This window comes from Neovison vison, chromosome 1 (assembly GCF_020171115.1).
Source record: "Neovison vison isolate M4711 chromosome 1, ASM_NN_V1, whole genome shotgun sequence".
In the NCBI taxonomy this organism is placed as follows: domain Eukaryota; kingdom Metazoa; phylum Chordata; class Mammalia; order Carnivora; family Mustelidae; genus Neogale; species Neogale vison.
The window spans coordinates 21,377,025-21,391,762 of NC_058091.1; the positions used below are offsets into that span (position 1 = coordinate 21,377,025).

General features: G+C 41.5%; 1 protein-coding gene across 1 annotated transcript in view; it reads right to left on the bottom strand.

Moving 5' to 3' along the window:
- Positions 1 to 9,901, bottom strand: part of SLC16A10 (solute carrier family 16 member 10) — a 121,383-nt gene extending 111,482 nt beyond the window's left edge. Inside the window, exon 1 of the mRNA XM_044244377.1 lies at positions 9,545 to 9,901. Within this exon, the coding sequence (XP_044100312.1) occupies positions 9,545 to 9,881 (337 nt within the window). The 5' untranslated portion in view covers positions 9,882 to 9,901. The remainder of the gene's footprint in view (positions 1 to 9,544) is intronic.
- Positions 9,902 to 14,738: the final 4,837 nt, after the last annotated feature.

Consider the following 14,738-nt stretch of genomic DNA (forward strand, 5'->3'; position numbering starts at 1 on the left):
TCTAACACGCACAGCTAAAACTCCATACATCTATCATTTATTCCTCCAAAACAACTTATTCTTAGGGCAAGTTTACTATTATAGTCATGAAAGTTAATATTTCTAATGCTAACCATGAATTATTTTTAAAATTAATTTTTTTATTATAAAAGTAACACCTGTTCAACATGGAAAACTTAGAAGCCACAGATAAACCAACAGAAAGTAAGCAATCTAAAAACATGGCATTCAGGGGAACTATGGTGCTGGGGATATTGCTGCCAGAATTTGAGTGTCACATTAGTATAGAACAATGGCAACGTTCTGCCCCCATTTGCACTAAAGCATCAATTAACTTTGTGGAATGTCATTGTTTAGACAACTATTGACAAATGTGTATCCTTTGAGATGCTGCCATCAAACTGGAACATGAAGTCAAAACTAATAAAAAGGGTAATTAACCAAGATGAAAAGATTTTTACTATTAAAAAGTCACCAGACTTCAGCACTAAAACCAATCTACTGGGGCACCTGGCTCAGTGGGTTAAGCCTCTGCCTTCGGCTCAAGTCACGATCCCAGGGTTCTGGGATCGAGCCCCACATCAGGCTCTCTGCTCCGCAGGGAGCCTGCTTCCTCCTCTCTCTCTGCCTGCCTCTCTGCCTGTTTGTGATCTCTCTGTGTCAAATAAATAAATAAAATCTTAAAAAAAAAAATCTACTCAGAAGAGTCAAGAAATATCTCCATTTAAATGAGTAGTGGTTTTCTGATTTTATAAAGCATAGCTCAGAATTGGTTTTGGATTCAGTCTAAGTCGGTCACAAGAATAAATTTTGACTCTCTGAATGCATACAGAACAGAACACCATTGATGCAATTTACTCTTTAGTAAAAAAAAAAAAAAAAAGTAATAACTGAACAACAGACCAATGCATAAGCTCTAGTCAGTGTTTCTCCTTCCTATGGGACAGCAGCATTTCTGATCAACTTTGTTCCCTCTTGATAAACACAGAGGTCTCATAATCCTTGAAAACTTTAATGCATACCTCCAAGGGTACCTAACCCTTCCAGTGAGAACCCTAATATTCAGAAGATAAAGGTATGTTTCTATATTTATCCACCAGCCAAGATTTTGCCATTTTCCTTTTAGTTGCATAATGAAAATAATCAGGATTATTTTTTTTTTAAGATTTATTTATTTATTTATTTGACAGAGAGAGATGACAAGCAGGCAGAGAGGCAGGCAGAGAGAGGGGAAGGGAAGCAAGCTCCCTGCCGAGCAGAGAGCCCGATGCGGGGCTCGATCCCAGGACCCTGGGACCATGACCTGAGCCGAAGGCAGCGGCTTAACCCACTGAGCCACCCAGGCGCCCATAATCAGGATTATTTTTGTTTGTTTGTTTTTTAAACACAAAATTAGAATCTTGACTATGCTTTTTTAAACTAAATGTGCCTTGGAGTACCTGGGTGGCTCAGTCAGTTGGGCATCTGCCTTCAGCTCAGGTCCTGGGATCAAGCCCTTGGTCAGGCTCTCTGTTCAGCAGGGAGCATGCGCCCCTCCTCTCTCTGCCTGCCTCTCTGCCTATTTGTGATCTCTGTCTGTCAAATAAATAAATAAAATCTTAAAAAAAAAACACAAAAATGACCTCTCTGGAACTTCTGAGATGTTCCTCCCAGCGGAGAGAAACTATGCTGCCTTCTCAGACCCACACACCTCTCCAGACTTAATTTAAGCAGAAACCCAGCTTTGGTCCATGTGCATTAGTTCACATGTATCCCCATAACTAAAAAGAAAAATGAAAAAAAGACTTCAACTTGGAAATAAGGCATGTCATTTCCTCCGCTCCTTTAGCATGAGTTCCTATAGGCAAGGTGGGGAGTTATTTCTGCTGTTACTGAAGATACCTTAGCAAAGAAAAGTAAGCTCACACACATTTGGTACATGTACATGTGAAAGCTCTGCTTCCCTCCATCACTCCAGGCTCAGAGGGGCTACCTCTTTTGTGGTGGGTTTGCACAGCTCCTCAGGAGTGCTGGAATTGCTCACTTGGAATCACTGCCAAGAAAAACACCACGGTCTGTGAGTGGCACCAGGCTAGGCTGGTGCTCAGAGCTGTGGTGAGCCAACTGTTCAAGAAGTGTTTGGGAGTTTGTTTTTGTTAAGGTTTGTTTGTTTAATTTGAATAGGAGATCAGATCGCTAATTGGACTGTAAAAACTCTAAACAGAATTGTATTCCAAAAGCAACTTCCCAGGATTTCTGGTAACTTGGGTAAAAGATATTATTAAGGTTCTAGAGAATATATAGGTTAATATGCAGAAAATAGTTTCAAGGGAGAAGGAAAAAAAGGCAGGGTTCTACAGTTCAGGACAACTTTAACTCAAGTACAAATGTTTACCCAGCTGAAAAGATGCTCTTAAATTCAACATAATAGATGTATATAGTGATATTATGTGCCACAACCCTAAACTGTACAAGTTCTAACTCTGTTATCTATAAATGGAGGTAACAGCACACTACAAGACTACTCTAAAAAACAATGTATGAATATGCATGAATGCATATGAAAGCTATTTATGATAAAGGACTACACAAATTATCACTTAAATATGAATTACCTTTAAAATGCCATACACAGGCCACCTGGGTGACTCAGTCGTTAACCATCTGCTCATGATCCCGGAGTCCTAGGATCCAGACCCGCATCCGGCTCCCTGATTTGCAGGAAGCCTGCCTCTCCCTCTCCCACTCCCCCGGCTGTGTTCCCTCTCTCTCTGTCTCTCTCTGTCAAATAAATAAATAAATAAATTTTTTTTTTTTTTTTTTTAAGTGCCATTCACAGAATGGTAGATTAGAATAGGTTGCAATTAGGTTCTCTGTCTTCCACTTTCAAGTTTGGTTTTGTTTCTTATTTTTGCTTTGTTTTGTTTTGTTTAAGTAATCTCTAACTCCATCATGGGGATCAGCCTCACCACCAGAGATCAAGAATCACATGCTTGATGAGCCAGCCAGGCACCCCTCCGACTGACTGAGCCAGCCAGGCACCCCTCCGACTGACTGAGCCAGCCCTCTGTCTTCCACTTTAATCATAACTCGTAACTCATCTGAATTCGTGCCACCCCCCACAAATGTTCCAAGTGCATCAAAAATGTAACAATAGTTGTATAAAATCACTGTTTTATCCCATGGCTGTGAGAAAAAGACTAAAATGGCCAACAATTTCATCAGACTCTTAACAAGGAATAACAACCACACCGAAGAGAGGAGTGGCACACTAAAGGGGAGAGGCAAGGGATAGCGGGGTAAGTTCTGAAAAGTGCAAGGCTTTCGGCTTGGCCAGAGCACAGAGAACAAGATAGAGAAGTGAGAGGCAATGCTAATGGGTCAGGAAAGGACCAGAACTTGAAGGCCTCTGGTGTACAGAGTAATGAGTATCACTGCTCCCTCTAAACAGGATATAATCCTATGTTTTAGAGAAATCACTCAAGTGTATAACTGAGAACAGGGAGATCAGTTAAAGCATTATGACAATAATTGAGGCATTAATGAAGGCATGAATTAAGACAGCACAAAGGAAAGAAAGGGGATTGATTTATGAGGCATTAAGGAGATAAATGTAAAAAGGACTTTGTCTAATTTAATAAAATTAGGAAAAGGGAGAAATAAGAAATTAAGATGAATTCAACCAGAGGTGTCACACACCGAGAGAATTCAGAAGAAAGGACAGGTTTATTTACAAGTGGCTACTGTTTTTGGTGGCAGAAGATTGTGTGGGTTAGCTAAAAAATGCTTTTTATTTTTATTTTTATTCATTTTGATTATGAGATACCTGTGTATCCAAATGGAACTGTCCAGATCCAATAAACATGGGTCATGAACACAGAAGAAATCTGGAAATAATAACCCCAGCAGAGTAGCTGGAGAAATGGGGTGTGGGGGACACCCAAGAAAGGTAAGAAAAGTGAAGCCAAGTACTCGGCCTAGGATGAAGCCTCAAGGAACTGCAATATGGATTCAATAAGAACCCGTACAAAAAGATACAACAAATCACAACAGGAGTTCAGAGTACAATTTATCCTAAAAGATACCTCAAAACCCCTCCTGAAGTAGTTCTGATACGTTTTTATTTTTGACTGATTTTGTTCTTTGAGCAATTAATTTTATTGATAAAAGTTCCATGATAAACCATAGGGATATTCATTATTGTATTTGATCAAAATTCATTATATACTATTCACACTGTTCCATCTTGCTCTGAATTCAGAAACATTCTGGAAATGGAGTACAAAATGCTCACACCATACTCATTTCTTTCTTTATTCCAAAATCCTGAAACCACTTTTGTGATCTAATGACCCTACCGTAACAGGCAGTCTAGGGGAATTTACATGGAATATAATACTGGATGTTTTAAGATGGAGGAGAATGGAGGAGATTCAAGCACAACAGCCATAAATGAGTTATCCTGGTTTTTCAACCTCTTCCAGTACAAATAACAGACATTTTCTTAGAGTCAAAGATGTATTAGACCATGAACCAGATCATTCATTCACCATAACCAGCTCAACAAAACACCATGACTAAAAACCATCCTAGGAAATAGAAATAATTAGTTATCCAGGAAGCTCTCCCTCCACCACCCCCCACCAGCCCCACACACAAAGAGCCCTTAGCACAAAGGCCAGACAGAGCAGTTCGGTTCTGAACTATAATCAACCTCCTATAAGTTTAGGTGTAGCAAAAAACTACAGCGTGTAGATATCAGCATAACTATAAATGTGAAAACCTTTTTTTTTTAAAAAACCTTCAAGAGCATGAACTGAGTTGAAGTTTCAAGGGTGCCAGTAGGACTATATTGAGAGACGTGACAAGATGCACTGCTCCCTAAATGTTACTGAAAATCTTACATCATGATTGTAACTCTGAAGAGCAATCCACTGCCATATGGGGAAGGCAGAGTAGCATTAAAGATCGTAGCCAGAGAGCCTCCCTTTGGGGACTGTTTTGATAATCTGCTTTTCTTTAAAACTACCGAATTTTTAACACCTTGATTTGTACTTTAAATACCCAAGAAGGGAGGATAACATGCAGTATTTCCCAAACGTCCACTTTAAAGAAAGGGTATTAAAGAACACAATTTGGAAATTACTGAAAGAAGCAAGAGTCTACTTGACCAAGCCCCTGGACCACAAAGACATAGTATCTTTAAAAGGATATCATTAACTACCCTAAACACTGATTCTGAAAACATACTTGTTTTAAACAAACATATTTTAAAAGTGAATATACCATTAAACTATTTCTTTCTCCAGGAAGAAAGCAGATAAGTAAACTAGATTATACCCTAATAAGATCCCAGAGTGTGCACAGCGCTGTATCTGAAGATAAAAGAACTCTTAATTCTTTATCAGTTCCATAAAGGAACTAAATATGTGCTTTCCAATATCCAGCACACTTGTGATTTCTAAGGGAAAATAACACTCCGGTTAAAAAAGCATCTGATTTACCTGTACACATGTGAACAGGTAAAAGATGAACTGAAAAGAGACAGCTCAAGTTCTGCCTGCTCTGTCTGATGCAGCGGTATGTGTGAAGCGCAGTTCGAGCATCCCGTCTCTGGCAGCGAGGATAACATAGTGGGGCCGTGAGGCACTCAACATTTTTCACTCATTCTCCTGCCTAACTTGTAGCTCAGCTTGCTTCCCTTTTCCAGAGTCCTAAATTCACGAAGTAAGATTTATTACCATAGAGAAAGAGGCTATCAAACATCAAATGCCTTCCCAGCCCCCACCGTTCACAGGAATTTCCTTAGAATTTCAGCTTTTTAAAATAAGATTTAGTCCTGCTAAATTGCAAAGGCCTCGGGGAAATAGTCTGTTTACTCATTTGTATCCCACAGCAGATCAAAAAATCCTTGGGAACTTGCTGACCTTGTTTTTCTCAGTTACCATCTCCAGTGCCCACCACAGAGAGTGTCAGAAACTTGGTAAACTTTTGTAGAATGAATAAGGAGTAACATGAAGGTGTCTAAATTAACCTATATCTTAGTGTGAATGAATTTCTTCAGGGACTTTCCTGAGAAGTTTTGGGTAGATCATCAGTTGCATTGGAAGAGTTAAGATAGCCCTGAAGAGGGCCGCCTGGGTGGCTCAGTCAGTTAAGCGTCTGCCTTCACAGAGGTCACCATTCCGGCATGCTGGGATGGAGCCCTGCATCGGGTTCTCCACTCAGTGGTGAGTCCACTTCTCCATCTCCCTCTGTGAGCTCTCTCTTGCGTGCTCTCTCAAACTAAAAAAGCAAGCCCTGAAAGAAGTAAGCCTGAGAAAGTCTCCTTTCCAGTTCTGTCTGGAAACATTCTACCATGGAGCAGTCTAAAGGAATTTGGTTCTTCAAAAGAAACCCCATACTTCTGCTGAATGCCATTTGAAATGATCTTGTTTCTCACTGGAACACCCTCTACAAAAACCTATTTCAATGAGACATTAACAATTGGCAATACTTTATTGACAGCAAGGGAAGACCAAGAAACAGGGACCCTTGTCTTTCAGACTTCTTTTCTAACCCTAGAATTCCTAGTATGGTACTCAATTCCTAATGCTTGAATTAAATCAACAAAATAAACAAAGCTGGATTAACAGAACGTTATCATGCCAGTGCAAAGGATCAAACATTAAAAACCCAGTTTCTGGAGTCAGATAAACCCGAGGTTGAATCCTGGCTCCACTGCTTACTCTGTAAGCCTGAGTTTCCACATACGCAAGGATATTAAATAACCCTGTATCATGGAGTGGCAGTAAAGTTTAAATAGGAATGCATGGAGGTGCTTTGCACTGGGCCTGGCACATAGTTCTCAAGAAAAGTGAGCCATCATTTAGAAACCTAGATTCACTTTCCACCACTACTTTCCTATGCATCCTTGGGCTCATCACCAGGAAGAAGCCGATGAAAACAGGAAAACAAAATTAAGTGGTTGCTAATGCTGGGATTACCAATCACGAATAAGGTAACAGATAATGGACCAAAACTTTTTGAAAAATAAAAGCCTCAAACAATTCAGATATTTTTGGCACTGTACTTGAAGCTTGCATATATTTAATCACAGATGACTCAGCATCAGAGTATCAAAATGAAAAAGCCTGAACAGGCAGACCTCAGGTTTTCTCAAACACTTCAGTGTCTGTTGTGAAGGATGGACTTTATGAAACACGTGTGTGTGTTGGGGTTGGGGGGCAGGTCTCAGTATTAACTGGCTTAAAGAAAATCATGTTACCATTTTTCCCCCCACAGATGAGGTTAAATCTTTCTTCTTCCTTAGACCTTAAAATGTTTCAGTTGTCAGCTCTGTATAGCATAGCATCCAAGTAAAAGTCACTGTTCAATCTAGCTGCTGTGTTATACAGAACCATTACAAGTCCACAGGCACCCAGAGCACAGGCTGGTTCCCAGTCACCACGGGACTGTGTTCTGGGTGGGCACCTTTGTGCAAGGGCACAGCCATACACCACAGTCATGCAGATAAACACAAAGATCTTCAGTATTTAACTGGCTTACCTGTGTAACTATACAATATACACCCACACATACACAAACATGACAGTGGAATTCCAAAAATTCAAGAGAACAGGTTCCTGTCCCCTCCCTCACCCTCAACTGGCCAGTACTGGGATACTGTCGCCAGCAGGACCTCTGGGGATGTGAAAAGTAGGTAGAGGCTTCAACACTGTTAAAACTCAGATCCCCGGCAAAACTACCGCCTTTCCCCAGCAGTTGCTCACTCACTCACACAGTCACTCTCATTAAATACGAGAAAAAACCCACAGATAGCAAATGAACTACTCACCTGAGTTTGCAAGAACACTGGTAAACAAAAGACTGTTGTCTTGTTGTTTCAACTGCATTAAAAATCTGCAAACCCCAGGCAAGAATATGCTAAATGCTGAAGAAACCAGTTTTAAAATGTTGAGTGTCAATTCTGCCTCCTTGAGCTTTTCCTTATCAGATGCCCAATGCTCATATAAAAAAAATTATTTTTGTTCAATGCTGCATATGCATATCAATTCTACTAAACTTTATAACACCTGCCTTCCATTAAAAATAAATACAGGACATTACACTTCTATCACTGTGACCTGTGTAACACAGTTGTTTAAGAGCTATTTAAGGAACAGAAATTCCAGGTTAAATATGGTATATTATCACATGTGCAAAGAGACAATGTACAAGAATATTTATTGCAGCTATTAAGTCTGGAAGTAATCTAAATGGTTATTAAAGGGAGAATGCATTAGTAAAGTATCATATACATTCACACAATGGAAAACCTTGAGTTAAAACGTAAGAATTTAAGCTATCAGGCCAACTGAGGTGTTCTGTGGATAAACTGCAAACGATGCAGAGTAGAAGAAAAGCAAGCTGCAGAATGATACATGTAATACTATTTATATAAGGTTTTAAAACTCCCAACATTACCTCTGCCTTAGAATTTGTTATAACAGTCTTGCATGTTCCCTGCATGTACACTAAAGACCTAAGGAATATTCACTGTAAAAACAGAATATTAAGGTTAAAAAAAAAAGACTATCAATCATATAAAGTTTCCCCAATGGCAGAGAGGAGCCTTATATAGTAATGGAAATCACTTAGCCCTTTAAGTCATAAGATGTGTTCTATCTCCATTCTGCTATTCACCAAGACACTATTTTTACCTACCTTTAGTTTGCTCACCTAAATAGGGTTGATAACACCTGCATCGCAAGCTACCATAAAATAATGTATGTAGAAGAGTTCATACAAAAGCACTTGGACTTGTTTTTTGCCTATCAGTCAAGAGATCACACAATAACGCTCTAGAGGGGAAAAAATGTTGAGTCTGCGCTTTTTCATCCAGCCTCATATATGGTTAAATACGACAAAGAACATAACAGGAAAGGGCAACCCCTCACCTTCCTCCTCCCAGTCCCTGATCTGGCTGCCCCCTATGCTTTCTATATTTAGCACACAGTGCACCCCCCCCCCAAAAAAAAAAACCTACATGAAACCGTGACTCTTCCAGGGCTCCCTTCGGAACTCACCGTGACCTTGGAATAAATCTCTTTAATCCCGCCAACCCTGCCTCCCTGAACACACACACACACACCCCTCTTGACAGCCCTGGAGGCAGATGAACGAAAACCCAACGGTCTTGGCCACATAAGAGACCGTCAAAATCCCAGTGCGATGTTGCTGGGTTTGAAAAGCTCTGTTTGTTTTCAAAAATTAAGAGGGAAGTATACCGAAGACGCTTAAACCCTACTCTTAGATCTGGGCAAGTAAGTTCTGCGACTTGTTTCCAAACACACCGTGCCCACATCTGGATTCAATACAAAGCCAGGCACACCGGGGCCCCCGGAGCGGCAGGCTGCGTCCGCAGCGGGACAGAGCCACCCCTCACAGCCTCGCGCACACACGCGCCCACCCGGGCGCACACGCGGGCGCCGACACACACTCCACTCGCGGGGTGCGCTCTGGGGCCCCGTGCCCGCTCTCCCCCGCCCCACTCCCGGCTGGCGCGGCGGGCTCCGCGCCTCACCTGTCTTGAAGACCATCTTGTCATCGTCCTTGGACCCGAAGGTCTTCAGCATGGCCACGAAGAGCACCCCGCAGGCGTTCTGGATGCCGAACACCGACCCGTTGCACCACATGGCGGCAAGCATCACCAGCCAGCCCCAGCCGCCCTCGGGAGGCTGCGGGGGCTCAGCGCCCGCGGGCCCGCTCAGCTCTACCTCCACCTTCTCCACGGACGCCTCGGGGCCGTCCGAGGGTCCCGGGCCGGACAGCGGAGCGACCCCCACGGTGGGCGCGGGGCCCGGCGGCTGCGCCTCGCTCGTCCCCCGCGCGGCGGCGGGCTCTTCGGGGAAGGGCACCATGGCCCGAGGCGGCCCCCTCGGGCGCCAGGGGAGCGCGAGAGGGGTGCGAGTTGCCGGCGGGCTCGCGGAGGAGCTGCCGAGCGCCGAGCCGGCGGGCTGGTGAGGCCGAGGCGAGGGCGGTGGAACCCCCGGTGGGCAGGCGGCGCAGGGCGCGGAGGCTGCCGCGAGCAGGAAGCCGAAGGAGAGCGAACACTTCACAGGCTCGGGACTCGGGCCTCTTGTCCACAGCCCAGCACCCCCCACGGCGACCGCGGCCCGCCAGCGGGCTCTTAAAGATGCCCCCCGCCCCGCCGGCTGGGGGCGTGGCCGCAGCGGGACGTGCCCCGGAGTCTCCAGATGATTGGGCTTCAGGAGAGCGGAGGCGGGGCCCACCCGGCGGAGGAGCCAAGACCCAGGTGCCCGCGGGTGGCCGTCTCTGCGCGCGCGCCTGGGGCAAGGCCTCCTCCGACCCAGTGGGGGGGGTCACAGATGTGTAGGTTACCTCGCCGCAAAGTATTAACGGAAGGGGCCCGAATCCTCCTAGGTACGGGCTGGGTGTGTCATCACACAGCAGCACGGGAGCTTCTTTAGCCTTAGCTCACTGACAGCTTCACAACCAAACTAACACTGCGTCTTTGTTTTGTTTTTGTTTTGCTTTTTGGCATGCACCCCTTCTTACTAATTATAATACATAAGCTACGTAATGCCACCAGTCAGAAGAGGGTTTACTGAATTATTTCATTTCTCCTGCTTTTATACACAATTTCCTATAAATACCGGCACATTAAAGATGCCCATTTTGTTAGATGCAGATAACATTTTTGACAGAGAGCTGGAAAACATTACTTTTAAACTGCAGCACAGTTGTTTTCACTTTAAACAAAAATGAGCACGTATATTCAACTCTTCTGTCTCCCTGAAGCATGCAGCAGCAATGTATGTGAAAGAAAGGAAAAATAGCCGTGCAATATTGAGCACACTTCTAAATTTCTCAGCTACTCAGATTCTCCACTTCAAAGTCAAAATAGACTAGTTATTTTGTACTATGGTGGAGTATAAGTGTGATTGATGGTATTTCTTCCTCTACCTGTTAATAAACTAATAGGAGGAAATCCTGAGATAGAATAGGAGGCTTGGATGGTATTATAATACATATACAACAAAGAGAAGTGAAATGAAACCATAAAATTCTCCTCAAAATACAGCAGAAGAGCTTCTACAGCAAGTCACCAAGGAACTGAGCCCAGAATCAAACAGGGAACTTGAGTGGGCAAAGATAGGGGAAGAGCATTCTAGGTAGAGAAAATTGCCTAAACTGTGGAAAGCAGGGTGTGCTTGAAGAACAGGGGCATAGCTCAAATACAATGTGTCTTGGGGATGGAGTTAGGATAAGATGAGTCATACAAGTGCACAAAAATGAATGCACAAGGCTGTTAAACCAACATTGTTAAAAATAAGGAAAAAGTGGAAGCGAAGATATGCATCACTGGCTGGTTGATTAAATGCATACTACACGATCTCTGGAAGTTGTGGTGTTTACCTCTGTTGACTTTGAAAGTTATCCACTTTTTTATTTAGCAAAGAAAGCACCTCATAAAAAAGGGTATGGATTGTAATACATAATATAAAATAAATATCCATGAGTCAATACTGTTCAGAATAAATGATTAAGTATATTAAGCCTTCCCTCTCAAAACCCCTAATCCCAGTCTAATCATTAAAAAAAAATTAGACAAGGGTGCTTGGGTAGCTCAGCTGGTTAAGCCTCAAACTCCTGATGTCAGCTCAGATCGTGATCTCAGCATTGTGAGATTGAGTGCCTGATCAGGCTCTGTGCTGGGCTTGGAACCTGCTTAAGATTCTCTCTCTGCCCCTTCCCCTGCTCCCTCAGGCACGAGAGCACTCTCTCTCTCTCTTCCTCTCTCTCTCTTAAAAAAAATTAGGGGGACCTGGGTGGCTCAGTTGGTTAAGAGTCTGATTTCAGCTCATCCCAGAGTCCTGGGATGAAGCCCCATGTCAGGCTCCCTTCTCAGCGAGGAGTCTGCTTCTCCCTCTTCTTCCGCCCTTATTCCTGCTCATGCTCACACTCACTCTCTCTCTCAAATAAATAAATAAAATCCTTTTTTAAAAATGAGACAAGTCCCAATTGAGGAACATTCTACAAAATACCAGACCAGTACTTCTTAACACTATTAAGGTCATCAAAAATAAGGGAAGTCTGAAAAATTGTCAGATCCAAGAGGAGCTAAAGACAGCATAAGGACTAAATGAAATGCGGCATCCTAGACATGATCCTGGAACAGAAAAAGGACATTAGGTAAAAAATATGGAAATCTGAATAAAATAAAATAAAATAAAATAAATTATTAATATTGGCTCATTAACTGTAATGAATGCGGAATACAAATTAAGATGTTAATAATAGGAGAAATTGGGTAAAGAGGTAGGGGAACTCTATTATCTTTGCAATTTTTCTATAAATCTAAAACTGTTCTAAAAATGAAATTTGATTTTTAATTATTTTTTAAGTAAGCTCTAGGTCAACATGGGGCTTGAATTTACAACCCTGAGATCAAGAGTCACATCCTCTACCAACTGAATCAGCCAGGAGCCCCTATAGTTTATTTTTTAAGTTTATGTATCATGATCCCATTCTTGTAAAAATATGTATATATGTACACAACAATTTTTAAATATGATACAGTTTTTTTTAATATTTTATTTATTTGTTAGAGAGAAGGGGAGGAAAATAGAGAGAGAGAGGCAGAGGGAGAAGCAAACTCCCAGCTGAGCAAGGAGCCTGATGCCAGACTCGATCCCAGGACCCTGGGATGACAACCTGAGCCCAAGGTAGACCCTTAACCAACTGAGCCACCTAGGCATCCCAATACAGTTTATTTTTAAGTTTCACTTTATATATGATTGTTATATATATATAGTCTATATAACATTATTTCTAAGCCTTATAGAGTATGCTTTATTTTCAGATTAAAGTTTGACATTTTTCACAGGGATTGATTTAGGAATAACTAAGACTTAAAGGATTAACAGTTAATGCCGACAAGCCTCTTAGACAGTGCCTGGCACACAGCAAGCTTTTATGAAATGTTAGCAGTTACTACCATTATTATTACTATTGATGACATCAACGACTCCTTCTAGTGACTTCTCAATACCAACACTTTATTGGAATCAATTTAAATAGATGTTTACATATTTATAAATATAACTTATTTTATCACATATATATCAGATCAGGAAATTAAAATATGAAAACATTGAAATTTGGGAGCTTAGACATCCTTGTCCTCAACTATTATGTTACTTATTCCTTAAAAGAGAAATTTATTTTCCACCAGTTACACTTTCCCCAACTCACAAAAGGCATAATTTACAAAATCTGATATAAGTTCTACAACACAAATAAATGGAAAGATATTCCATGTTCATGGAAGGGAAGAAGTAATATTGTTAACATGACAATACTACCCAAAGCAAACTAAAGATTCAATGCAATCTCCATCAAAATACCAATGACATTTTTCATAGAACTAGAACAAATAATCCTAAGATTTGTATGGTGCCACAAAAGATCCTGAATAGTCCAAGTAATCTTGAAAAAAGCAGCACAAATTTCCCTAATTTCAAACAATACTATAAAGCTACAGTAATCAAAATAGTGGGATACTGGCACAAAAACAAGCATATAGATCAATAGAATAGAATAGAAATCCCAGAAATAAACTCATGCACATAGGGTCAACTAATCTATGACAAAGGAGGTAAGAATATACAAGAGGGGAAAGACAATCTTTTCAATAAATGGTGTTGGGAAAACCGAACAGCTACGTAAGAAAGAATAAAACTAGACCACTATCTTATACCACAAACAAAAATAAGTTCAAATAGATTTAAGATTCAAATACAACACCTGAAATCATAAAACTCCTAGAAGAAAACATAGGCATTAAGCTCTTTGACATTAGTTTTAACAATATATTTTTTTTACCAGTCTCCTCAGGCAAGGCAACAAAGGCTAAAATAAACAAATAAAATCACATTGAACTAAAAACCTTTGCACACCAAAATAAACCATTAACAAAATGAAAGGCACCCTGCTGAGTGGAACAAGATATTTGCAAATCATACATCCACTAAGGGGTTAATATCCAAAATATATAAAGAATTCATACACATTAAAATTTTTTTAAAAGGCTCAGTTGTTAAGTGTCTGCCTTTGGCTCAGGTCATGATCCCAAGGTCCTGGGATCGAGCCCCACATTGAGCTCCTAGAGAGGGAGGCCTGCTTCTCCCTCTCCCACTCCCCCTGCTTATGTTCCTTCTCTCTCTGTGTCTCTGTCAAGTAAATAAATAAAATCTTTTAAAAATTAAAAAAAAAAAATTAAAAATGGGCAAAGGGGGGCACCTGGGTGGCTCAGTGGGTTAAGCCTCTGCCTTCGGCTCAGGTCATGATCCCAGGGTCCTAGGATCGAGCCCTACTTCGGGCTCTCTGCTCAGCAGGAAGTCTGCTTCCTCCTCTCTCTCTGCCTGCCTCTGCCTGCTTGTGATCTCTCTCTGTCAAATAAATGAGTAAAATCTTTAAAAAAATAAAAATAAAAGTGGGCAAAGGACTTGAATATACATTTTCCAATGAAGATATACAGATGGTCGATAGACAATGAAAACATGGTCAACATCACTAATCAAGGAAATGCAAATCAAAACCACAATGAGCTATCATCTCACACCTGTCAAAATTGCTAAAATCAATATAAGAAATAACAGATGTGGGCAAGGATGTGGAGAAAGGGGAACCCCTGTGCACTATTGGTGGGAACATAAATTGGTGCAGCCACTCTGGAAAACAATATGGAAGCT